The sequence below is a fragment of the Lepidochelys kempii genome, chromosome 25, assembly GCF_965140265.1.
Source record: "Lepidochelys kempii isolate rLepKem1 chromosome 25, rLepKem1.hap2, whole genome shotgun sequence".
Taxonomy (NCBI): Eukaryota; Metazoa; Chordata; order Testudines; family Cheloniidae; genus Lepidochelys; species Lepidochelys kempii.
The window spans coordinates 3,994,777-4,019,832 of record NC_133280.1 but is presented as its reverse complement, the minus strand read 5'-3'; the positions used below and the strand labels follow the sequence as shown (position 1 = coordinate 4,019,832).

Sequence of the window (25,056 nt, the reverse complement as noted above, 5' to 3'; positions counted from 1 at the left end):
AATGGTAACGTGAAAGCGGGGATAGGGTTGTGCTGAACCTGGGGCATAGGCGGGTGGCAGCTTAGACGTGCTGCTCAACCCGGCCTGCTGAGTCCAGGGACGTGTAAGAGGTCAGTTGGGGGGTGCTTATTGACCCGGTCCTCCCAGATGCGTTAACGTGTGTGTGTGTTTGTCTGATTCTGGGACTGGAAGAACCCAGCCCTGGGGAACCAAGGTCCTGCAGGATCGCTCCACTGGGAGGGGACTTGCAGCAGGGAGAAGCAAAGCTCCGTGGGAGAACACAGTGTATAAGCAGTACATTGATAGAATTACAGAATCCCCCACCCCCACAGAAAAGTAACCCTAATAAATGAGTGTTCCCCAAAGTAACGGGCAAATCTGGTAACATAGGAAACCGTTCACTGCTAAGTCCCAGGTTCCCATTCGGGCTGGGAGTCACCAGACGCTCCTGGGGCCAGACCCCCATGGGCATTTCTGTACCTACCTCCTATCTGGGCCTTGGCGTCTCCTGGCTGTTGGCTAGCCTGTGTGTGTCAGTGAGTCGCAAGGCAGCCCCATGGCATGGATGGGACTCAGGAGAAGCTAAGGCTTGAACTGGGACACGGAAACTGAGCAGGTCCCCCCAGAGCAGCACCCCGGGTGCGGGGCAGGGGGATTTTGTCCTGGTGCTGCTCATGTTGCACCTGTGGCTCAGTCTCCAGAGCTGGAATTCACCTCACCACCCAAAGCTGGCACTGCCCAGCCATGGATTCTCAGAGAGGCTGGTGTAAGCCAAGAACGACCCACTTCCCGCTGGCATGTGGAGGGCAGGGTGAGTGCACACGCATGATGGAGTTGCCTGGGGCCCTGGGTGTCAGGGTAGAGGTTCCTGTTTTAGCTGGTTCCATTTGAAGGCCAGTGTCTGGTTCCCAGGGCTCAGCTGTGTGCGCTGGGCTGGGCGATGGCCATGCAGGCCAGCCTCACCTCAGGGGTAGCGCTGTGGGAGCAGAGGGGTCTATGCTGGGTGTGAGCTGGGGCCCAGCACGGCTGCAGTTAGGGCTCAGGAAGCTGCTCACAAAAGCAGAAGTGCCGTGTACTGCAGCGTGGGGGGACTTTTGTTTTTAACCCTCGTTTCCTGTGCGTGGGCTTCAGAGCTCGGTGACACGGCTCTGCACAGCTGGGGCGCAGGCAGTGTCCGTGGACGGGCGTGCGGAGGGCTGCCATCTCCAGGCTCTGAGCAGCGCTGGCAGGAGCAGGTGGGTTTCTCCAGCATCCCGGCTGTCTCCGAAGGTGTCTCTGCTCTGCCAGGGGTGAGTACACTGTTGCCGACTCCTTGCTGCTCAGACTTCAGCCCTCCCCTCCACTTCCTCCCATGCTCCCCTCCCTGCGTGCCTCTTCCCATTCACCGCTTGGCCCCCGCAATCTCCCCTGTGCCCACCCTGCGCAGGCCGTGTCTGCAAAGCCTTAATTCCACCCTTCCAAGCATCCGGCACCCTCAGCTCCATTGCCATCAGCCTCTTTGAGGATCAGGCCCTAGGCTGGTAAATCCAACAGGGAGGGGCGCAGCCTCCCTTGCAGTGCCAGCAGGCTGGTCGCAGGAGAGAAAGGACATGCCTGTGGTTAAGGCAATGGGGGGGCAGGACTCCTGGGTTCTATTCCCAGCCCTGCCAGAGAGTTCCTGTGTGACCTTGGGCGGGTCACTCTTTCTCAGGCACTGCAGGTCCTGCTATTAGAGCTGCATGAGATGGAGCCAATAAGAGGTTGCTCAGCTCCCCCCTAACCAGGATCAAGGCAGGGCAGCTCCCCACTTGGGTCGCTACAATAACATTGCAATGGAGGAAAATAACAGAGAGGAGCTCCAGGGCTGGAGGAAACTGGAAGCGGGGAGGGTTCCCGGCAGTAACCCCCTGACCCTTAGAGGTCAGCCAGGCTTACAACACCTCTAGCAGGAGTCTGAGAAATCCCAGCCCTCCCCCCCCCCCCATTCAGAACACGAGACTCAGAGGCTGAGGCCTAGACAGTGCAGCCTAGGGGTCAGAGCACGGGACGGGGAGCCTGTGACATACCACAGTACAATCCAGACTAATGAGAAGCTCAGCCGTCCTGGTCCTGCAACCTTGGTGCCTTACGATGTCTTGCTGAAGTGGCTTCCACCTGGGCCACTCACAAACAGCTTCCAGCAAGCAAGCCACACCCTGTGTGTCTTTGTGCAACTGCAGCCTGCCAGCCACACTGAGGTTACACACCCTGCTCTCACCAGCCTGGGTTATATTGCAGGGTGACACCAAAACACCCCCAGTCTTAGACGGTCCCTCAGTAATGTATGTCCTCTCCTGGACAATACAAGCTATATTAAGTCTATTTCTTTCATAGAAATAATATGCACACAACTTGCCACCCCCAATGGAGTTTGTCAGACACTTTAATTTGAACACACTGGGTTAGATAAAAGAGTAAAACAAGTTTATTAATTACAAAGAGAGCCATTTTCAATGAGTACAAGTAACAAGGCAAAAAAGTCAGAAATGGTTACAAGAACAATAGAGTTAAGACATTTCCTAATGCTGAACTTAACAAACTCTATCAGATTCAAGCAAAGTTTCTTACCATATACTTTCAGCAGTCTTACTGACCAAACCCTGTAGGTTAGGACCCCTTCTCCAAGAATCCAATGAAGGCTTCCTTTGTTGCTTCAGGTGCAGTGAATCTGATGGGCAGGGAGAGAGAAAGAGGGGACCGGTGGGGTTTTTGTCTTTCCTTTCTATAGTTTCAGTCCTCCTCTTGAAAAACATTTCCAGGTGGGCACTAGAAGGAAAAGAGTCTGCATGGAAGGATGTTCCCTGCTGCTTTTTCCTCATCGTTTAAGCTTCCTTTGTTTCCCTTCCAGCTGATGACTCTGTTTACTGCTTAAATGCAAATTAAGCAGAGGACACATTCCTTTGATTAGGACAGGCCTGTTTGCCACCCTCAGTTTGGAACATGTTTTAATAAAGCCACACAGTGGCATCACATACAAGGTTACCACACAGGTTTTATCAGGACGTTACTGATCAACAAATTATGAGTTTTCAAATGATATCTCACAAGGAGTACTTTGTACAAAGATTATTACAATAGTGTGTCAGGTGTGAGTACAGGGGTACGTCATTCTGCCACAGAGCCAAATTCCAATCCTGATGCCAACACTGAGGCCAGTGCCCACGTGTCTTTCCCAGGCGCTCTCCCACCCAGGCCTGGGAGGCGGCTATTAGTACATTACTGTATCCCCCCTGCCCTAAACCCCGCTGAAACCCATCTACCAGGTCCCAGGGGCAGGATCACTCTGTCTGGGGCCCTTTGCCTAAAACAAATCAGACTCCAGCTCAAGCCTCCACCCAGGTCTGGGCTCCTACTTCTGGCTCTGGGAAATTAAAATAACCCCTCCTGGGTCCCCTTTAGAGGGGGCTCTTCCCCCTCGCCAGCGCTCAGCGCCCTTGGAACACAAAGAGCTTTTCATCGAAGAGAAACCAGTCCAAAGAACCATGATAACCCAGGTCTAGATTTACCTGTAAGAACCTGAGCCACCTAAACCAGGCATCAGGCGTCTGGATGGCCTCAGGGGCAGAGACCCAGGACTCCACTGGCTTGTCTTCCTGGCAGAGTTACCTCGAGTTACACTTCCAGCATCACCCCTCGCTGGAGTCCCACAAAACCCTTCACTGCTGTGACGGTGCTGTTTACACCAGCTGACTGCTCTGCCCCCTCCAGAGCACAGGCTAACGAGCTGCGCAGCATGGTGGCAGGCTTGCTCCACTGGACTGCTGCTCATCCTCCAACACCTTTCCACAATTCCGCCCCTGCCGCACCAGCAAGTCCAGAAAGGACAAACGAATTTCCACTTACTGCAGCGCCAAGGCCTTCTGTCACGCCCGAGGAGGGCCACACCCAGTGTGGACACAGCAGGTGGGATTCCACAGTGGAGCTGCTCTCATGCGAGCAAGGCTAACTCGAGTTCACTGTGCAGTGAAGACAGATCCCAGGCTGTCCACAAGCCCCACCCCCCTAAAGCCCTCTTGTGGTTCTCATCTGCTGGTCTGCTCCCGCCCAAAGAGAACCGTGCGGCTACCCGGCCCAGCTCTGCAATATCAGCTCCGGTCCTGCTGGCCCAGGATCCTGGGAAGTCAGCTCTGGCAGGCGTGGCGAACAGGGTGCCGCGGGCTGACAGAGATCTCAGCCACGTTCCACTGCTGCTGATGGCTACGCCAGCTCTGCATGATTATCTCCCCCACTGCTCCAGCCCCACAGGTTCACTCCACACAGGAACCAAACTGCCACGTGGGGAACCCAGAGCAAAACAAGACCCTTGAGTAGGAGAACCCCAGCTAGAGCTAGAACCCCAGCTCCTTGCAGTGATCCATCCGGTCTTTGCTCCAAGATTTCCTCTACTCTGAGGAGGATTTCATTCCAAACCACGGTCTCCTCGCCCCTCGGGCCAGGTGACCCCACCCTGGGCATATTCTGGCCAAACCATCAGCACTTTGGAGGGTTCAATACTAATCTATTGTCATTGACACAGTCAGAACAGAAATCAGTTCCAACCAGAGCGTCCAAGGGCAGTAGAGGGAATTCTGCGTAAGCAAGATGCATCCAGGAGGCTAACTAGAGAGGGCTGTTCCCCTTCTCCCCATAAAGTGTGCAGAGCGCCAGCCCTAGGGAACATCTACACGCCTTTTACAACCCAGGGCAGCGAGTCTGTGGTGCTAAAATCAGCTGTTTGGCCTTGGACTGAGCCTGAATGGCTACACACAGAAGGGGGGGGGGGGATATGGGGGCGGAGTCATGTGCCCCATGAGATTTCGGCCAGGGTGGGAGTCGGGCTGAACACAGCTGAGGGGGATGTGCCTGGGAAAGGCACCAGCCCCCAGCCTCACTAGGAGGTCCCAGAGCAGGGAAGAGAGGCGGGGCGTGGGGAAGCCCACTGAGTCCGGTTCCCTTCCTCGCCCGCAGCTCAGCAGTCGGTGTCCGGAGCTTGCTCCAGCCCGGGAGAAGGAAGCGGGGAAGGAGCTGTGAGGGGCGTGGGTGGGGACAAGGTGGTGCCAGCTTGGAAGGGTCTGGGGGGGCGCAAGGGGAGTGGGAAAGGGACCAGATGCGACACCGTCACATGCCCCCCCAAACCTTTAAATTGTGCCTTTCCCCCAGAAAGAGTTACGGGTGGTTTCTGTCTAGCACCAGAGCATAAGCCCCACGTGCCCAAGTCTTCGGACCCAGGCTTTGAGCTCTTGCCGTGTGGACGTACTCTGTCTTCTGGCCTGCGCCCTACGGCCCCATCAGAGGGCTTGAAACTCCTTGGGTTTCGGCTTATTTTGTGCTAGAGTGTTTTGTGCTAAAGTAGCTAGAGATCCTTTGATAACTTCTGTGTCTCCTGAATGTACCAGCTAGGAGGAGTTTGGCATTTTTGCTGTCATGGCCTTCCAGAACAGGTAGTAAGTGGCCGTGGACCTCATGTTCAGTCAGATTATTTTGTTGCCTGTTGATCATTCCTTTGGGGGTGGGGGACAAAGGAGGGGGGGTTGTACCCCAGCAGAATGGGCTGTGGGTTCAGCCTCCTAACCCGCGCTGCCGCCCTGTTGGCACTTCCCCGGTTGCAGGCTTGCCTGACTCTCCCCCCTTGCTGGCCCCCGGGCTACGGGATAGGGAGCTGCTGCTCCAAACAGCCAGCACTCCTGAGGGGCACTTTGATGGGCGATTTGTGGGAGCAGGGATGGATGTCAGGCCAGGGAGGGCGGCTGCCCGTGGGAGATGCCTAGCTATTTTGCCCCCTGCTCTCAGTTCAAACAGGAGCTATTCAGGAGCCGTTGGCTGTGTTGCCCTCCTCAGAATGATTCTCCGCCAACGCTGGCTGTGTTTTCTGTGCCCAGGTGGATGCTGGTTCGGGATCAGCGGGGAACAGGCCACCTGACACCTCCCAGGGCTTGAGGCAGAAGGAAGGGGCCAGGCGGGTCAATGGCTGACGGGAGTGTGCCCCTCGGCACCCTGGGAGAAGGTGCCTTGGCCAGGCTCTGTGAGCTCCTGGACAACTGCAGCCGGGGCTGGAGGAAACTGGCTGAAATCGCCGGTGCCGAGAAACGCTTCAAATGCAGGTGGAGGAAGCGTGGGGGCACAACAGGCTTCGGGCACCGATCCGGGCAGCGCGTCCGCGGGCGACATGTCAGTGCAGCGGCCTCGCCAGCCTGCCGGTCCCAGTGCATGTGCTTGTGTGCAGCGGGGGCTGGTGTGGGGAGTGCACGTGTGTGTGTGTACGAGCAGACGCGGGGGGGGGTGTAGGTGATGCTCCTGGGTATGAGTGGTCACACTCGTGTGTGTGTGTGTGTGAGAGAGGGTAGGGGTGTCATCGCAGTGTAGGCTGTGGTATGAAGTGTGTGTGTGTGTATACAGTGCGCGCTGTTCCAGTGAAGGCTGGGGGTGTGTGTGTGTGTGTGTGTGTGTGTGTGAGAGAGAGAGAGAGAGAGAGAGAGCTGTCCCAGTGTAGGCCCCATATGTGTGTAGATGTCACAGGGCAGGCTGTGGGGTCTGTGTAGAGTGTTTCCTGTCCCAGTGGAGGGTGTGTGCTGTCCCAGTGCGGGCTGTGGGGGGGGTGGGGGGTGGGGTGTCCCAGCGCGGGCTGTGGGGGGTGTAGGGGGTGGGGTGTCCCCATTCAGGCTGTGGGGGGTGTGGGGGTGGGGTGTCCCCGTTCAGGCTGTGGGGGGTGTAGGGGGTGGGGTGTCCCAGTGCGGGCTGTGGGGGGTGTGGGGGTGGGGTGTCCCCGTTCAGGCTGTGGGGGGTGTAGGGGGTGGGGTGTCCCCGTTCAGGCTGTGGGGGGTGTAGGGGGTGGGGTGTCCCCGTTCAGGCTGTGGGGGGTGTGGGGGTGGGGTGTCCCCGTTCGGGCTGTGGGGGGTGTAGGGGGTGGGGTGTCCCAGTGCGGGCTGTGGGGGGTGTAGGGGGTGGGGTGTCCCCGTTCAGGCTGTGGGGGGTGTGGGGGTGGGGTGTCCCAGCACAGGCTGTGGGTGGGGTGGGGGTGGGGTGTCCCCATTCAGGCTGTGGGGGGTGTAGGGGGTGGGGTGTCCCAGTGCGGGCTGTGGGGGGTGTAGGGGGTGGGGTGTCCCAGTGCGGGCTGTGGGGGATGTGGGGGTGGGGTGTCCCAGTGCGGGCTGTGGGGGGTGTAGGGGGTGGGGTGTCCCCGTTCAGGCTGTGGGGGGTGGGGTGTCCCAGCGCGGGCTGTGGGGGGTGTAGGGGGTGGGGTGTCCCCATTCAGGCTGTGGGGGGTGTGGGGGTGGGGTGTCCCCGTTCAGGCTGTGGGGGGTGTGTGGGTGGGGTGTCCCAGCACAGGCTGTGGGTGGGGTGGGGGTGGGGTGTCCCCATTCAGGCTGTGGGGGGTGTAGGGGGTGGGGTGTCCCAGTGCGGGCTGTGGGGGATGTGGGGGTGGGGTGTCCCAGTGCGGGCTGTGGGGGGTGTAGGGGGTGGGGTGTCCCCGTTCAGGCTGTGGGGGGTGGGGTGTCCCAGTGCGGGCTGTGGGGGGTGTAGGCGCAGGATCTGATGGTCATGGCTGTGCCAGTGAATGGAAGTCGGGGGTGAAGAGAAAGGGCCCCCAGGTGCTCTAAGGATGGTGGGTGTCTCAGCCTGGATCCCCTACCCGGGAACGTTTCCCCGGCTGTAGCACATCTCCTGCGTAGATCTCCAGGTGGGTTGGGATCATTATCCCTGAGACACAGGCCATCCCGCAGGGCAGAGCCAGGCTGAGCTGAGCACCTGGGTCTCCTGCATCCCCATTCCCCGCCCTCTCCACCAGACCACGCGGCCTCCCACTCAGAAGCTGAGGCCGTCTCCCCAGCCACAGGATTGAAAGGGTTCATGTTGTTTTGTGTTTGCTGTGGGTTCCCAGCGAGGAGGAGCTGGAGATGTGTTCCCTGAAGGTCCTGGAGCCCTGCGGGAGCCCCAGCCAGTGCCTCTTGCAGCTGCTGTCAGAGCGGGACTGCACCCTCAAGTACCTGCTCTGCTGCCTGGATAAGATGGGACACACCGAGGCCTTCCAGTTTCTCTCCAGTGTCGGTACGGGCTGGTGGTTGGAGCAGGGACTGGGGGTCAAGATGCTGGGGTTCTGCTCCCCGCTCTAGGGTGAGAGTGAGGCTTGGTGGCTGGGTCTGGGTGTCAGGGAGCAGGGGTTCTTCTCCTGCTCTAGGGTGGGCGTGAGGTCTGGTGGCTGGGTCTGGGGGTCAGGGTGTGGGGTTCTGCTCCCCGCTCTAGGATGGGAGCGGGGTCTGGTGGCTGGGTCTGGGGGTTCTGCTCCCCGCTCTAGGATGGGAGCGGGGTCTGGTGGCTGGGTCTGGGGGTTCTGCTCCCTGCTCTAGGATGGGAGCGGGGTCTGGTGGCTGGGTCTGGGGGTTCTGCTCCCTGCTCGAGGATGGGAGCGGGGTCTGGTGGCTGGGTCTGGGGGTTCTGCTCCCCGCTCTAGGATGGGAGTGGGGTCTGGTGGCTGGGTCTGGGGGTTCTGTTCCCCGCTCTAGGATGGGAGCGGGGTCTGGTGGCTGGGTCTGGGGGTTCTGCTCCCTGCTCGAGGATGGGAGCGGGGTCTGGTGGCTGGGTCTGGGGGTTCTGCTCCCCGCTCTAGGATGGGAGTGGGGTCTGGTGGCTGGGTCTGGGGGTTCTGCTCCCTGCTCTAGGATGGGAGTGGGGTCTGGTGGCTGGGTCTGGGGGTTCTGCTCCCTGCTCTAGGATGGGAGCGGGGTCTGGTGGCTGGGTCTGGGGGTTCTGCTCCCCGCTCTAGGATGGGAGTGGGGTCTGGTGGCTGGGTCTGGGGGTTCTGCTCCCTGCTCTAGGATGGGAGTGGGGTCCTGTGGCTGGGTCTGGGGGTTCTGCTCCCTACTCTAGGATGGGAGTGGGGTCTGGTGGCTGTCACTGGCGGTCAGGACTCCTGGGTTCTAAGCCCCACTGTGGGAAGGTGTGGGAGGGCTCTGTTGGAGCAGGGAGCAGCAAGGCAGAATGGCTGGGTTCCAGAGAGTGTGAGCTGATGGCCGGAGCTGGGAGCCAGGACTCCTGATGGTGGTTGGAGTGGGGGCCCCAGGAATTTACAGGTGAAGGGAAATTGTGTGAGGGGAGTGTAATGGAAACTATCTAAAACTACGGCAACTTACACACAAGCCGGATTCTTGCCGGAGGCTACAGGCTACGTCTACACCGGAAACTGCAGTGCTTCAGCAGCAGGGGGTTCTCCCGTGGGGGAGCTAATCCCTCTCCCGCAGGGGCGGAGCTGTGTTGCTGGAAGAATTCTCCCCTTGGCTTAGCGTCAGCTGTGCTGGGCCTTTGGTCGACTTCACTGTGATGCTCAGCGTGTGGATTTTTCACATCCCTGAGCAACGCAACTGGGTTAACGTCTGAGTGTAGACCAGGCCTGTGACATGTTCCTGGGGGGGCCTGATTGCCCAGGGGTTTGTTCTTTCCTCTCTTGCAGTCCAAGAGTCCATCAGGATCGTGGTGCAGCCCGAATCTCAGGTGGTTACAGAAGGGACCACAGCGTATTTCACCTGCTGGGCGACGGGGCCCCCGGGACTCAATTACCAGTGGTTCTGTGGGAAGCAGGAGGTAAGGCTTGGGGAGGGAGGAGGGAAAAGGGAAAATCTCCAGTTTAATAAATTAATCAGTCAATAAATCTGCAGCAGCAGCATGGTCTGGTGGGAGGAAAACAAGTCCCAAGGCCTGGCTGTTCCACTGACACACTGAGTGGCCTTGGGCAAGTCAAATTTGGGGGGGGGCCCAGCTTGAGACACAAAGGGCCAAGCAAAGCATCCCCAGCTCCAGCTGAAGCCAATGGATTCATTGGTGCCTGGACAGTGCAGGCAATGCTCTGTGTCAATGTTAGGTGGTATTATTAGACCATGCAGCCTCCCAGCACAGCCCCCGTGGAGGGTGGGACACTTGGGGATGGATGGAGGGCGCAGTGCCAGGAGGCTGCATGGTTTCTGCTCCCTTCAACCTGGCATGTTTTATTTTGTGCCTGTTAGGTGCCCGGTGCCATCTCCCCTGAGCTGGTGATTGACCCAGCTTCTCTGCAGACCCCGGACTGGTACATCTGCCGCGTTAACCACAGGGCCAGCTTCACGTTCTCCAGGTGGGCCCGGCTCCAGGTCAAGCGAAGCAGCAGCCCTGCCTCAGGTAGGAGGGCAAGTCGCAGGGCTGTTTGCAGCAGCGGCAGGGAAAGCAGCTGGCAGGGCCAGCCAGGCAGTTGAGCTGTCTGGGAGCAGCTCCGTCTCGGCACTGTGTTGACTTGCAGATCCTGCCCTCTGGGCCTGGCCGAACCGGGAGGGCCGTGTACCGTCGATGTGGGTTTCATGCTTGTGCCTGGGATGGGCCTGCTGCCCAGTGGTACCAGCTGTGTCCTGTCCTGCAGTCCTTTCGCATGCCGAACTCCCATTGACTTCTGTGGGAGCTGTATATATGATCCCAGCCCTTAAACAGACTGCCTAACAGGCTGGGGTCACCAGGCCTTCCTGCCAGTGTATTACAGCTGGGGAAGGCAGTGTGGTCTAGTGGGTAGTGCACTGGACTGGGACTTAGGAGTCCTGGATGCTATTCCTGGCTCTACCAGTAGCCTGCTGGGTGACTTTGCCTCTGTGCCTCAGTGTCCCCATCTGTAGCCCATTGGGGGGCTCCTGCCCTCAATTCGTAAAGCACCGTGAGTTCTGTGGATATAAAGTGCTAGATAAGGGCTCAGGACTGCTGTTATGATGATTAACTGGAGGGGCCGGACAGTCTGGTCAATGCCCCAACTGGTGCTGTGAGCAGAGGGCGATCTGGGCTCTGGTGTGACGGAGTGCGCCGCTGCTCAGGCTGAGATGGGGCAGTGCCTGTTGGGATATACAGTCTCCACTGGCTGTGTCTCTGTATTGCCCACCTGCTGCAGGACTGCAGCCTTGGCTGCCCCTGCTTGAGCCTGCCCCGGGGCCTGGTCCCACATGAGGACTCCTGTGCCTGAGTTGTCCTGCCCAGGCTAGCGCTCTGTTCTCCACCCCCTTCCAGCGAGCGGCTATTGCCCGACAATGGTGGGACTGCAGATCCTCTGTCAGCCCCAGCCCTGCACCTTGGACGAAGGGGACTCCCTCCAGCTGCGGTGCGTGGCCATCGGGAACCCACCACCCCAGTACCAGTGGTTCCGAAACGGGAGTCCGATTGAGGGGGCGCAGAACTCCCACCTCCAGGTACCCTCCCTTGGGGTCTGGGCAAGGGCTGCAGGCTGGGCAGGAGGCCTGTAATGGGTTGCAGACTCTCGGTAAGGTGCTGTGGGCTCAGCAGCCCAAGGTGCGGGGGATCTGCAGTGCAGGACAGTGAGCGAGGGGTAATCCCCGGTTCAGCTCTCCAGGCCTAGCCCACCCAGGCACCTTCTATTGCATTCAGTGCCCGCAGTCCCCAGCTCACCAAAGGCAGATTCCTGGGAGCTCTAGCCCAGAGTGCAGGGTCCACCAGCTGGAACTTGCCTCTTCCTTTCCCCTCGCTGCAGGTGAAGCTGGTGACAACCGCAGAGAGAGGCCGCTATGCCTGCAAGGTATTTAACCTCTTCCAGGAGCTGTGGAGCCAGGCCACAGAGGTGGAGATTGGTGAGGACTCGTGTCAGGACTCGGGATCTGTAGCCACCCCCACCGCAGGCTATTGGCAGGCTTGGAACGGGGCCTTCAGAACCAAAGCTCAGCCCTCCATTACTCGAGCTAAAGGAGCAACTCTGTGCACGGGTAGCAGTAGTAGGCTGTTACCCTCTGTTGACCAACCGCTAGAGAACAGAAGCAACATTTTGCTCGCATGTTGGACCCTTGGCACACTGAGCCTGCAGGCAGTCCCCACCCCACCACCCTGCCCTTTGCACTCCAGGTTTGTTGCCTGTTTAACAAGTCCTCAGCAATCCCTGCAGGAGAGCTCTGAGGCTGCTGGGCAGGCTGTGAAGTGATGTGGTCAGTCCTATGTGAAAATCAGATAATCATGTGGGTTACATGCTAGTCACATGGCTTGGTGCAGCGGGGGAAGGTGCTTGATATCACAGCGATGGGCCTAGGCTGCCTTTTAAACCCAGGGAGCTTAGCAGGGGTCTCATGAACAGGTACTGGGGGTCACGACCACACTGGCTTGCTCATATTGTTAAATGGATGGGCCCCAGCTGCGTCCTGGCTAGACTGCAAGCGGGGGTGGGGGAGGAGTTGGAGACCCTTATTAAAATAATCCTCTGCCATGTTGGCCTGGAGTTCCCACCCCGGCATGGCCAGGGTCAGAGGGCACCACCTGCCCACCCTGAGCATTCCTGCCTCTAATACCTTTCTGGAGGCGTTGTGCGGGGAGCGGTCCCACCAAGCCTCGCCGAGGCCTGGGGTTGGGGGAAGAGACCACAGCGCCTCCTTATGGTGCTTCCTGTGCCTGTCTGCCAGCCCTACAGGGAGGACGGGGTTTGGGGCAAGGACTGTGGCATGAATGATCTCGGGCGTCTGTGGCCCCAATCAGCAGCCGGAGCTGGCGCTCACAGGCAGCCCTGCTCATCTCACCAGCCTCACTGCTTCACCCTTTGTTTTGTTCCAGGCCCACAGCTGTTTGCCTCCGGAGGCTCCTGGCGGGAGGAGGACACAGGTAGGTGAGGCCCACGTGGGTCCCACCCGGACCTAGGAGCTCCTATCTGAACACAGCTCCTCTGGGGCAGGTTAGGCATTGTCATGGCAGGCATGGCTTTTACATGTGCTAGTTAGTGGACTGGACTTCTTCTTTGTCCTCACCCAGCTTAGCTGGCTGCTGGGGGCCGAGTGCCTGCCCTACGGCCCAGGGGAGTGCTGCTCTCAGCATCTCTCCATGGGCAAGGGAGCTCCTGGGACTTGTGTTGTGTTGCTAGGGTTCCCACCCTGCCAAGGGGGCAGGGTCTACCAGCCATGGTGCCTATGTTGTGCTCAGAGAGGTGATCATGTGTCCCATTCTTTCCAGGGAGTGCTCCAGAGCACAGCGGCCCCAGCCAGCTGTACGGTAAGAGGCTGCATCCAAATCCCCAGGCCAGACCTCCGCTTAGAAATGGATCGAGAGATACAGCTCTCGGCCTTCCCCGCTTCATACGTGCATCCTCCTCCCGGGTGCCAATGCAGGGACCCATTCCAGACTGTTCTCCCAGCCAGCCCCTGTCTCAGCTGGCCTGTGGAGAAACATGTCTCCCACAACCAGGTCAGCTGAGCCATCCTCACGCGGGCTCCTCCCCAGGGATTGGGCATTGAACCAATGTGGATCCAGCCCTGCCCGTGGACGTGAGAGATGGAGAAGAGCCATCAGACCAGCCCTAGGATTGGCCTGGCAATGCAATCTCCAGGGCTCTGTCCATCTCCCACCTCCTCCACGGCTTTGCAGCATGTCCTACTGCCCCAAAGATGCACCACCCCCGCCGCAGACCTGGCACCCACTGGCAGGCAGCGAGGGCAGCATGCTGGCTATTTTAGGCAAAGCGTGTCCTTCAAGGGAGAGCCAAAGGCTTGTCTGGAGGGATGAGCCAGCTGGAGGGAGGACTCTGCCTTCGTTTGGAGTAGAGGTTTAGGCCCAGGGCTAAAACTTGGGTCCGACTAGTTACATCCCTGCTCTAGAGAGCCCATCCACAGCAGGTGGGGCAAGAAGCTGTCTGGGGTGGTGCTGAGTGTGAAGGGGAGATAGAAGCAGGGAGAGATTGAAGGTTCATCCCAAAGGGGCCAGGAGGGTTCCCCTCGTTCCCTCCCCATGCCCTTCAAGTGTTCCTCTTGTCCTTCTCCTGGGGCAGCCACAGACAAAGTGGCCCTCCTGATGGGCAACATGAACTACCTGCACCACAAGCATCTGAAAGCACCCATGGTGGACGTCCATGAACTGAGCAACCTGCTGCGCCAGCTGGATTTCAAGGTGGTCTCCCTGCTGGACCTGAGCAAGGACGAGATGCAGATGGCCGTCAACGAGTTCCTTCTCCTCTTGGACAAAGGAGTGTACGGTACAGAGGGAGCTCCCTATGTTGCTGGGTAGGGGTAGGAGAACCCCTTCTTTACTGGAGGAGGGGATGTCTGTGTGGTGTACATTGGTCTATGCTGGAATAGGCCATTTCCTTCCAGGGCCCCAGCCCCTCTGGGCAGACTAGTGCAGGCTGGGAAGGGCAGGACTTCTTCACCACTAAATACACAGGAAGGTTTTCATGAACATTTCAAAGTTTTCCCCAATTTTAAACTTAAAAAATGTTACCCCCTCAGTGGAGGCACTCGTTTCCTACCCTTCTTGTGGCTGGGAGGTTGGGCAGCATCTCGGGGGCTCAGGCAATAAAAGCAGAAGGTGATACGGTGTGATAGAGCGGGTGTATTTTAGATAGTTGTATCATTTCTCTTAATCACCCTCATTCACTTGTCCAAGTGCCAGAAGGGAGTTAGCACTGAGTGATTGTCACCAACTTTAGACTGTCTGGGAGGTGTGGGATTGGTAACAGCCCGGTGGTGGTCACAGACTCACCATGGGGTAGCAAGGAGCACTGGTGAATGCCCTTCCTTGCTCTCACTAATGCTCAGCACTAGCCTGGCCCACTGTACCTGTTCAGCATGCCATGCAGCCCAGGGACCAGCGTCACGATAACTCAGCGTTATTATTAAACATGTCAATGGAGGTGGTGCCTGGGCCAGTGCTGGGCGCTGTACAGACATACAGAGGGCGCGGAGCTTACGGTCTGAATGACAGGAAGGTAATGGGGCCATAAGGAGAAGTGAGTGAGCAGGAGGGAGGGATGGGGCGACAGGAAGACAAATGTAACAGGAGCTGGGTATCCCCTAGCTCGACAGGTGCAGTGACCACAGTAGCAACCTAGGAGATGCCCACAGGAAAGTGCCCCAGCAGACACGGGGGCGAGGAGGGACTTGGAGGGACCAAGGGATGGCTGGAGGATTCTGTCTGGGTGCCTCCCCCTCGGGACAGGAGAGAGCACACGGATGCCTGTGGGAGAAGCCAAGCATGGGGCCCTGGAGCCTGGATTGTTAGCAGCTCAGTGGGAGCTGCCCGGAGATCAGGCCCAGCATGCTGGGTGAGGCCGAGCTGTGAAGGCTCTGTCATTAAGGACAGGGTTTGGATTAGCAGGCTTTGGCGGGGTGGCATAGCCAGAACCTGGATCCTGCTGAAGGCCTAAGGCAGGACATTTCTGGGCTTCTCCTCCTACAGTCTGGCCAAGAGAGGATCCCACAGTCCATTGCCGCAAGCAGGAGAGGGAACTCCAGTCAGTATGTCCCCAGGGATGGGCGGGAGGAACATGGCGAGCTGAGGAGGGTTGTGTGTAGATCAGACGGAGAAATGAGTGGGAAGGAGGAGGAGAACCTGAGCCCCCCCGGAATGGACTTTGCAGCCCTGGATGCAGTGGGCTGCAAGGCCAGCATTAGGAGGGTGGCAGAGACAGAGAAGGTGTGAGAGCAGCACAGACCGGTGCAGGTTGACGTGCTCTGCTCCTGCTCTCCCTCCCCCAGGTTTGCTCTACTACGCTGGCCATGGCTACGAGAACTTTGGAAACAGCTTTATGGTTCCTATTGATGCGCCAAGATCCTACACCTCGCAGCACTGCTTGTGCGTGCAGAGTGTGCTGCAAAGCATGCAGCAGCGGCAAACCGGCCTCAACATCTTCCTGCTGGACATGTGCCGCAAGAGGTGAGCACACCAGAGCCAGCCGCCCAGGCGCGGCAGGGCCAGGATGCGGCACTCGGCACAGTGCATACGTTCTCCCCTCCCGCGGACGCAGAGGGGGCACAGTTCTTGGCTGCCTGCTTTGAGGGCCTTGGCTGGAAGGTACTGTGTAAGTGCAAGGGACGTACGCAGCACGGGCGTGTGAAAGCAGTCCCTTGGATTGCCAAAACACCAACACTCTCACATATACAGACACTGGTGCAAGCACACGTGTGACCATGCTACCAGGTGTGAAATATAGCCACACACACTGAGGTCATGCACACCATGTGTGTCCATGTGCACACGTAGCTGCCTGCGGGCCTGTGTATACCCAGGGTTCCTACCCAGACGCATGCAAGAACATGCACGCAGAGGCAGCCATCACGCATTCCCACCCACAGGCGCATCGCCCCACTGCCCAGTGAAACCAGCTGTGATTACTCCTGAAAGGGGATGCCGGACAGAGAGAGAGAGAGGTCCCTTGTCAGAACTAACTCCAGTGCTTCCCCGGAGAGCAGCCATCCCCAGGGGAACCCCTGTGGAAAGGAGAACAGCAACAAATCCACAGCCAGGGGGCCAGAGTTCTTCTCCAGATACTCTGTCCTCTAGCCCAGTGTCCCGTTGGCGGCTGCCTGGGCTCCCAGCCCACACAGATGTTCTGCAAGGGCCATGCCAGTCACCTGCTGTAGGGCACTGAGCAGCTAAATACTCTTGGCCATTGAACCTGTGCAGCCTGACTGCTGCTAAGCTGGCAAGTGCCATGTTGCCCCATCACTGGCAAATGACACTATTCAACCAAGTAAAGACACTGTAGCCTCCAGGCGCAGACAGATTTAGATCTAGGCGCCCGCTTTTAGTATCCCGCTCGTTGGCCGATCTAACAGGTCTTCCCCAGCTAGGAGTACTGCACTGCTGCCAGTTGGTGTCTCCTTGTGTTGGCACAGTGGCTTCATGCTAACCAATCCATCGGGCTTGCATTGTTTCCAGCCCAGTCCATGTTTGTTCCTTACAGCATGTTTTGCAGGGCTTTGTCCTATCTGGGCCTGGGGGGCCCAAGCAACAGGGCTCCCACCTGAGGGACTAGTCCACTACCTCCCAGAGCTCACTGATAGGCAAGGCTCAGGCTGAATAGCATGAAACTTTCCTCTGCTCTTCTGATCAGAGCCCATTGGCATGGCCCAAGCCCAGAGGTCCAGAGCGACCATGGATTGTGTAGGTTTCATGCCCCTCATGAGGTGCTTCCATTTCTTTCCAGGAACCTGAACGATGACATCATCCCACAGGTGGGGGCGCTGCAGGTCACGGCCAACATCGTCTTCGGCTACGCCACGTAGGTGCTCCCTGTCACCTCCTGCTGGCCACAGTCACTCCTCATCTGTGTCCTCCTGGGGCTTGAGTGGGGGAACAGGCGCAGGGTCCATTACAGGGAACTGAACCCACCAGTCACTCTGCTTTTGGAGAGCTGCTAGCAGGGATGTGTCCTGCATGGGCCTCCTGGGAGAAAGGGCAATAATGCAGCATACCTCCATATTGCCTCTCACCCCAAGCTCTCCAAGAGGCAGCCTGGTCTAGAGGTTAGAGCACAGGGAGTCAGTGTCAAAAGAGCTGGGTTCGGTACCCCATTCTGCAGCAGCTTGGGCATGTCAGGTCCCTGCTCTGTGCCTCAGGCTCCTTCCCCCATCTATAATGTGGCCGTAACAATTCTTGGCCACCTGCTTTGAGCTCCTTGGCTGGAAGGTGCTAAGGGACTGTGGCAGAGCACTTTTAATTCATTACGCATCACAGTCCTCTTTGAAGAAGGTAGAGTTATCATCCCCCATTTAGAGATGTGGAAACTGAGGCACAGCAAGCCAAGCTGGCATTCCACCGCCCACATGGCTAATCCATGCCAAGCTGGACAGAGAACCCAAGTGTCCTGCCTCCGAGTCCTGGGCTTCGTTCTCCAAACAGCACTTCCCCCCAGCTGCATGTGCTGTGTATTTTGTTCAGCTCCACGTCTCTGTCCCAAGCCAGAACTTCTCCCCTCTGTAACTTGAGGGGAGGGGGCAACTTTCTGGGGCTGCTGCTGCTTTGGTGGGGTAGGTATGTCTGTCTCTCAGGCCTGCTGAGCTCTCGTGGTGGGGAGCTGTGTCATGAGCAGGCTCTGCAGGAGTGGAGAGCAGGGGGAATCCCCCCTCAGACTGGCCTTGGAGAGCAAAGCAAGGGGCCGGCTCCGGGGCCGGGGGCTCCACGAGAAGCAAGGCTCCGGTTCCCATTGAACCACAAGGGCAGCAAAGTCCCTGCAGCCCTGTGAAAAACCCATCTTTAGAACACAAGAGGATCCAAACTCTCTTCCCCCCTCATCTTAGCTATTGGGCTGCCTTGATAGGCCCTAGGCCCAGACCCAAACCTGAACTTCCCCAGGTTGTAAGGGTGTCTGGAGCCAGGGTCTTGGTTCCGGTCCATCTCTGGTGAGCCATCCTGCCTGAACCCGAAGCTTCCTCAGGAGTCTGAATCAAGCCAGCTGCTGTTGAGGCCAGGTTCCCAGGAGCAAAGTCTCAGTACATTCTGTGCTGAGCAGGAGAAAGGGAGCAGTTGGGTGTAGAAGAGTCTTCACCCCTCCTATGAAGGAGCTCCAGGCCTTAGCTCTCTTCCGTGCCCCTCTCAGATGTGTGGACGCAGAGGCCTACGAGCTGAGCCAAGGGGAGCTGTTCAATGGCATCTTCGTCAGCTTCCTGAAGCGATGGCTGCTGGAGGAGGAGAAGATCACGGTGCTGCTGGACAAGGTGGCGGAAGGTGGGTTATCCAGGGGCGAGGGTAGAATGGCTCTTCCAGGCCAGCCCATCACACCTCAGGACTGTCTGCGAGCAGCGGACTCAGCACTGTGCTGAAGTCGTTTGCCTGGCCCTGGTTGTGCCTTCCAGACATGGGAACCCTGGAGATCACGAAGGGCAGGCAAGCGCTGGAGCTGCGGAGTAACCTGTCCGAGCGACGAGCCCTCACCGACCCAATTAACCCATCTGAGGGCCCAGAGGAGATCTCTGTCAGGAACCTGCAATGGGCCAAGGCCCATGGTGAGCATCATGGCCCCGTCATCCCTGCTGACAGAGCAGTGGCGAGAGGCAGACAGTGAGAGAGGCCCTGTCCTGGAGTTGGGGGGGAAGGGGGTTACTCAGGGAGCCCCCAGGGGTTGCAGTGACTCGGGGAGGTCTCAGCCTATGGAGCAGGCATTGCAATGCAGTTACCCAGAAAGCACGGGAGTGGGCAGAGTGCCGTCAGTGCAGCCAACCATGGAGAGCCAGAGCACGGGGGAGGGGGGGGGGGCGCAGCTGGGCCCAGCAGGAAGCCTAGATCTCGTCAAACTTCTGCAAATGGCTTTGCTGCTATTGGCCCAGCTCTGATCAGGACAAGCACTGCTGGGATGGTCTTAGTGTCACAAAGCAGCTGCCATCAGGGAGCTCCACACTGACCCTGGGGACAGGACCCAGAGCCTCCTCCGCTCCCAAAGCGCAGGCCCCTGCCATGTGAGCTGAAGGAGAATCTCCATTAATAGTGTTAGTAGAAGAGGGCCCAGGACACACGGCTGAGCGGTTCTCATTCTGACCAGTGGGTGGCAGTGACACACACACGCGTATCACGGCCCCATTTCTTTGTTTGCAGTGCTTCCCGAAAGCCGATACCTCCAGTTCGACTGCGGGGCTCGGGTACAGCTGGGTTTCGCAGCTGAGTTCTCCAACATCTTGATCATTTACACCCGCATCGTCGAGATGCCACAGGAGATCACACGATGTGAAGCAAAACTCACAGATGTCCCGGAGGTGAGAGGCCCAGTGCCAGAGCCTGCCTGGCTCAGAGACCTGGCTCGGGATAACCGCGGGGTTGGGGGTTCAGCGCTGTGAACAACGGGGATGTGAGAGCAAGCGCTCGGCTAGGCCCATTCCCACGGGGGCGTTTCCCCTTCGCTCCAGAGAGTGGCTCAAGCAGCAAAGTCCCAGCTGCAGGGCAGCCCAGTTGGAGAGGTACTGCCTGACCAAGTGTCCCGGCTCCTACTCCTGCTCTACAGGACACCGGGGAGACCCCAGAAGGTCATGCAGGGATGTCAAACAAGGGGACGGTACAAAGAAACTGCCCCTGTGGCAGGAGCCAGCCACAGTTTGCAGTCCCTGACACGGCTCCCACTTAGCGCCTAACTGGCCTTTGGAATTCTGCCTTCACGCCTGACACCGTACGAGGAGAGAGGGCAGAGGAAGGCGCACCACAGAGGAAGGGGGGTCAGGCTGACAGGCAGGGCCCTACCGCTCAGCTCATCACCCCCTTCCTGGTCTCCCCAGAGGGAACAAGAAGCTTGCCTTATATAGTCCCACCTTTCCCAGCATTCCTTGCTGACCCCCCCTTCTGGACTGAACACAGAAAGAGGCTGTGCTGTGCTCGCAGCCTCCCTTCAAGGCAGCTGCCTCTTACAGGCACGACATCAGTGCCAGTGTTGCCAACTCTCACGATTTCATTGCGAGGCACTGGCATTGGGTGTGTTCCTTGAGCCCCAGCTCCTGGAGTCATGTGAAGATGCAGGAAGCTCACTCTTCATTTGGCAAGCGAGGACATGTCTATCCCTCCTGGCCGCAGTGAAAACGTGACCCTTAAAGGCTCTGAGCATGGAAAGCAATGAACCAGACCCCCCCCCATTATTATTTTAAAAATCTCATGATTTCGGGGGCGCTGACTCATGATTTCGGACCACATGAGGTGGGCGGTTCCACAGCCTGATGCCCTCTTGTGCCTTGGCTGCCTTTGATGACAGTGTTGTCTCTGGCAGGAGCTGGACGTGGATTTGAAATTCACCAACAAGGAGAGCCCAGAGGAAATGGGGAGCAGCCTCGCCCTGGCCTGGAGCCTTAGTTTCCCCGATAGCTGCCTCTACAGCCGCCTCTGCAGCCTGCAGAAACTGAGGGTAAGTGCTGCCCCGCCCTGTCGGTGCTGGTCCTGGTGAGACCGCTGGCTGTGTAACCACACCCAAGGTGGAATGGACTCCGGCTCCCTCTCCTTTGGCTGCACAGCTTCCGCAGGGCCAACAGGGGCTAAAGGCGGGGAAAAAATAATGACCCTGAACGTGCAGAAGGAGGCCAAATGAAGCCCTAGTGTACATGGGCTGGCTCACTCCACTGCCTTCGGGGGACTCCTGCGCCCTGACACTGGGGTTCGGATCCTTCTCAACAGGGCACTCCAGCGCTGGACCCCCTGGGGAAGGATTGCTGGGCTTTGCTGGAGTGAGTGACTGTTACCTTTGGGGCAGGGACTGTTTGTTCTGTGTTTGTACAGCGCCTAGTGCAGCGGGGTCCTGGTCTGGGACTGGGGCTCCTAGGCGCCCTGGCAATGCACATAATGAATAGCAGCCTCAGCGGGCAGCTCCCCATGCTGCTACTGAATGTTATAGTGAATGGATCCAATGCATCCCTCAAGTAACGCCCAAGTTATTATCTAGTGGCACCTAGAGTCGCCAGCTGACAGAGGGCCCCATTTCCTGGGCAATGCACAGACAGTCCCTGCTCACAGACACACGCTAACAGGAGCCAGACAAAGGCAGTAGCATCCCCATTGTATAGCTGGAGAACCAAGGGGGAGAGAGGTGAAGTGATTTGCCAAGGGTCTGTGGCAGAGCTAATCTGACCCAGGTCTCTGGGTTCCCAGGCCAGTGCCTTCCCCACAAGTCCATCCTGAATGGTGCTGAGCCCCCGGAACAGAGTCCCAGCAGGATGGAGTTGGCACCATCAGGAGTCCACGGACCAGCATGGACCTTGTGGCTGGTGGTTAAGGAAAGGGCAGTGGGGAGTGATGTAGATGTCTTAAGGTGATAACAGTGTCACAGATGTAGATGTCTTAAGGTCCAGTCACATGCCCACCTGTGGTAACCGCGGTTCGTGGTGTCATTGCAGAAGGAACTGGTCTTCACCGTCTGCCTGCAGTACCAATACCAAGGACTCGATGACTTCATTGAGGAGAGCCAGTCAGTAAATATCGGGAAGCCACTGATTGCAAAGCTCAATCTGTGTGTCAGCGACGGGCCAGGGACAAACACCCCACTGGCCCATGCAGACTTGTGTGCAGATGCCTTGTCCGGCTCATTCCAAAGCATCAGGAGCATGGAGACCCCCGAGTCACCAGCTGCGTCAGAGGCCTACCAGAGTCTGCCTTGTGACTCGCACCTTGGCAACTGGTGTTCTGAGGATGGCCAGTGGGTAAACACCCCAGAGGAGAACCTGAGCCCTGAGATCCCAGGCTCTCACTCCATGTAGCGCTCGGGGTCTGGCATAAACGTCACCGTCCACTTCTTTTCCCAGTGTGGACCGAGGGAAACTGCTAGGGTCAGCTTCTGCCTTGGCCTCCACCCCATGCACAGTTTGGGGGGGGATAGCTCAGTGGTTTGAGCATTAGCCTGCTAAACTCAGGGTTATGAGTTCAATCCTTGAGGGGGCCATTTAGGGATCTGGGGTAAAAATTTGGAATTGATCCTGCTTTGAGCAGGAGATTGGACTAAATGACCTCCTGAGGTCTCTTCCAACCCTGATATTCTATGATTCTCTGATCTGGGCCTGAGGACCTTTGGTGGGACCCCAGTGCAATGAACTGTAATCTGTGGGGGTTCTTGGGGCAGTTGGCCTTTACATGCCTCAGCTCATTACATTTAAAACATCGCCCAGCTGACTGGTCACTGGGGTGAGGTGGGTTGCTGGAGGACAGTGTGGTGGGACAATAAGGTGTCTGGAGTGTTCCTTGGGGTCTAGTTGAGGCCTTGGGCTGCCCCCAGTGGTAGGGTGTGGTCTGAAGGTGTCCCTTCTGGTATCCGCTCCAACTGCGACCAGGGTTGTTCCTCTCTCCTCCCTCCACCTGTTTTGCTCCGGTTTGCCCTGCCTATCTGGTGGTTTGGGACTGCTCATATTGATCAGCATAAGAAGCAAGACTTCCTGCTGAGTCCATTTTCTTATCCCATAAACACTGTTTTATTTCCTCCTTGGACATATTCAGGAATTGCTCCTGTATCATCAAATCCTGCATTCCTCCAAAGCTAGTTACATCCCGTCCTTTGAGCCATTTATCAAACAGATCTGTCATCCAGTTTACATAAGCCACATTGAAAGTATCTTGTCTCCTCATTGGTCATTTTGGGTCAGGTGCCAGCGAGGTTACCTTAGCTTCTTAACGCTTTACAGGTGAAAGGATTTTTACTCTGGCCAGGAGGGATTTTATAGCACTGTATACAGAAAGGCGGTTACCCTTCCCTTTATATTTATGACAGGAGTGCAGCAACTACACCAAAGAACAATGCAAATTGCCATGTTTGGTGCTCATTGGTGCCAGGTGCTGTTCAGCAGCTCCTAACAGGCCTGACAAACTCACTAAACCTAGTGCACTGTTTTCATGGCATTTATCCAAAACTGATATCATGGGAGGTCTCTAATGAAAGCTTATGACATACTGAGCCTCATAATCAGTGAGATGTATATATGGTTGATATTTAAGGAATTGTGTATTTGTATTAATTTTAAAGTCTGTGTCTAAGGCAGGGTCGACAAGCAGGTTTTTGCCAGCCAGAGGATGTATGGTCACCTGCCTGCCTCAGTTCACATGTCAATTAAGCATTGTAGCCCAGCACAACGGAAGCCCTTTTGCATAAGAAGTCAACATGAGGATGTGAAGTCAAAATAAAATCAGCACACCAGAGAATAAACCCTGGGGCAGGGCATCATTCTGCCTTTGGGGGCCAACAATGAACTTGGGGGATAGAAGAAGTCAAAAGGACACCTCTTTTTTATCCTGTGCCTGAGGAAGTAATCAAGCAGCCAGGGTTGGAATCGCTGCAAGCAGGCTTTGGGTGAGAATTGTCAGCTGACAGGTGGTTAGCCTGGTAAAGTTAAGTTTAGTCTCTAGAAGGTGACTATTGATGTTGTATATGTAACTTTTCTGTTTCCATTATCCTTATTCACTATCTCAGTAATCTTTTATAATAGACTTATGGTTGTTTTCACTATTAATATATCTCAGTGCTGTGGTGTTATACAGGAGCTGATCCTGAGTTGATTCAAACAAGCTTGTGTGTGCATTGTCCTGTTAGGGATAGCAAACCTGGTATTTCTGTGAGTAGCCAGTTACAGGGACTGGATATCACAGGAGAATGTGTCAAGGGGGCTCAGGGACTGGGGTACATCTATAGTTAACCTGCAAGGCGAAGACAGGGCTGTCATAGCCCAGAGAAGAATGTTTGAGTGGCTGAAAGGCAGGTGTTGTTAGAGAGCTGACACTCAGCCAGGCACAGGCAGGACTTCTTCACAGTGGAAGCAGGGGCTAACAAGGTGACTCACTGTCCTGGGTACCCTGAGAATCATCACAGGATCATGCCTTGATCACATTTATAGTATGCAAATAAAGTCCAGACCAGTGATATACGTATGTGATGCTTTAAAAGGGCCAGTTTCTCAAAGCTGAAAACAATGAGCCAAATCAGTTGGGAGGAAGAATTTAATCAGAAAAATGTGAATGATAATTGGGAATTGTTTAAGAACATTTTATTACATGCAGTAAAGTCACAATCCCACAACTGATAAAGACGGCCATATTGGTTAAAAAACTGAGCTGGTTTAGAGGGGAAGTGAAGACAGTTATTAAAAAAATAAATAAATAGTATATAACAAATGGAAGAAAGGGAAAGTTGATAATAATGAATATAAATCAGAAGGTAGGAACTGTAGAAATTGACAAGGGAAGCCACGGGACACAAGGCAAAATCTACATCCAGAAAGTTAAGTTTAATAAGGAGTTTTTAATGCACATTAGGAACAAAAAGGATCCTGACAATAGCTTGGTCGATTAGGAGATGAAATTTGTAGAATTATCAATAATAACAAAGAAAAGGCCAGTCAGCCCGACTTCAATGCCTGGGAAGCTACTAGAGCAATATATAAAACATTCCATTTGTGAATACCTGGACGATGAAGGGGTAATTACTAGCAGCCAGCATGAATTTATTAAGAACAAATAATGCCAAACTAGCTTGATTTTCCTTCTTTGAGAGGGTAAGTGATTTGGTGGATAGGGGCAATGCATTGTACCTGGATTTCAACAAGGCTTTTGACAGTCATGGAACATCAGGGTTGGAAGGGACCTCAGGAGATCATCTAGTCTAACCCCCTGCTCAAAGCAGGACCAATTCCAAATTTTCACCCCAGATCCCTAAATGGCCCCCTCAAGGATTGAGCTCACAACCCTAGGTTTAGCAGGCCAATGCTCAAACCACTGAGCTATCCCTCCCCTGCAGTCCCGCATGGCAATCTGATAGCTAAGCTGGAGAAATGTGGGCTGAGCAGACCTACCATTAGGTGGATGCATAATTGGTTAAACAACTGCAAACAAAGAGTAACTATTAATGGAATGATG

General features: G+C 56.5%; 1 protein-coding gene across 1 annotated transcript; it reads left to right on the top strand.

Moving 5' to 3' along the window:
* The first annotated feature begins 1,190 nt into the window (after positions 1-1,190).
* Positions 1,191-24,818, top strand: LOC140903228 (mucosa-associated lymphoid tissue lymphoma translocation protein 1-like). The gene is made up of 17 exons (XM_073324181.1): positions 1,191-1,289; positions 5,877-6,098; positions 7,877-8,043; positions 9,443-9,573; positions 9,993-10,143; positions 11,008-11,186; positions 11,486-11,582; positions 12,547-12,594; positions 12,940-12,978; positions 13,751-13,954; positions 15,456-15,633; positions 16,907-16,981; positions 18,299-18,426; positions 18,555-18,704; positions 19,291-19,448; positions 20,444-20,578; positions 21,561-24,818. Exons 2-17 carry the CDS (start codon positions 5,962-5,964, stop codon positions 21,918-21,920), a joined length of 2,337 nt encoding a protein of 778 aa, XP_073180282.1. The 5' UTR covers positions 1,191-1,289; positions 5,877-5,961; the 3' UTR covers positions 21,921-24,818.
* The last annotated feature ends 238 nt before the right edge of the window (positions 24,819-25,056 follow it).

Coding starts and splice junctions, on each gene's coding strand:
- LOC140903228 (XM_073324181.1), top strand. CDS start 5,962: ATGGCTGACGGGAGTGTGCCCCTCGGCACCCTGGGAGAAGGTGCCTTG. Junction 13,955..15,455: donor CTTGGACAAAGGAGTGTACG/GTACAGAGGGAG, acceptor TCCCTCCCCCAG/GTTTGCTCTACTACGCTGGC. Junction 20,579..21,560: donor GCAGCCTGCAGAAACTGAGG/GTAAGTGCTGCC, acceptor GTGTCATTGCAG/AAGGAACTGGTCTTCACCGT.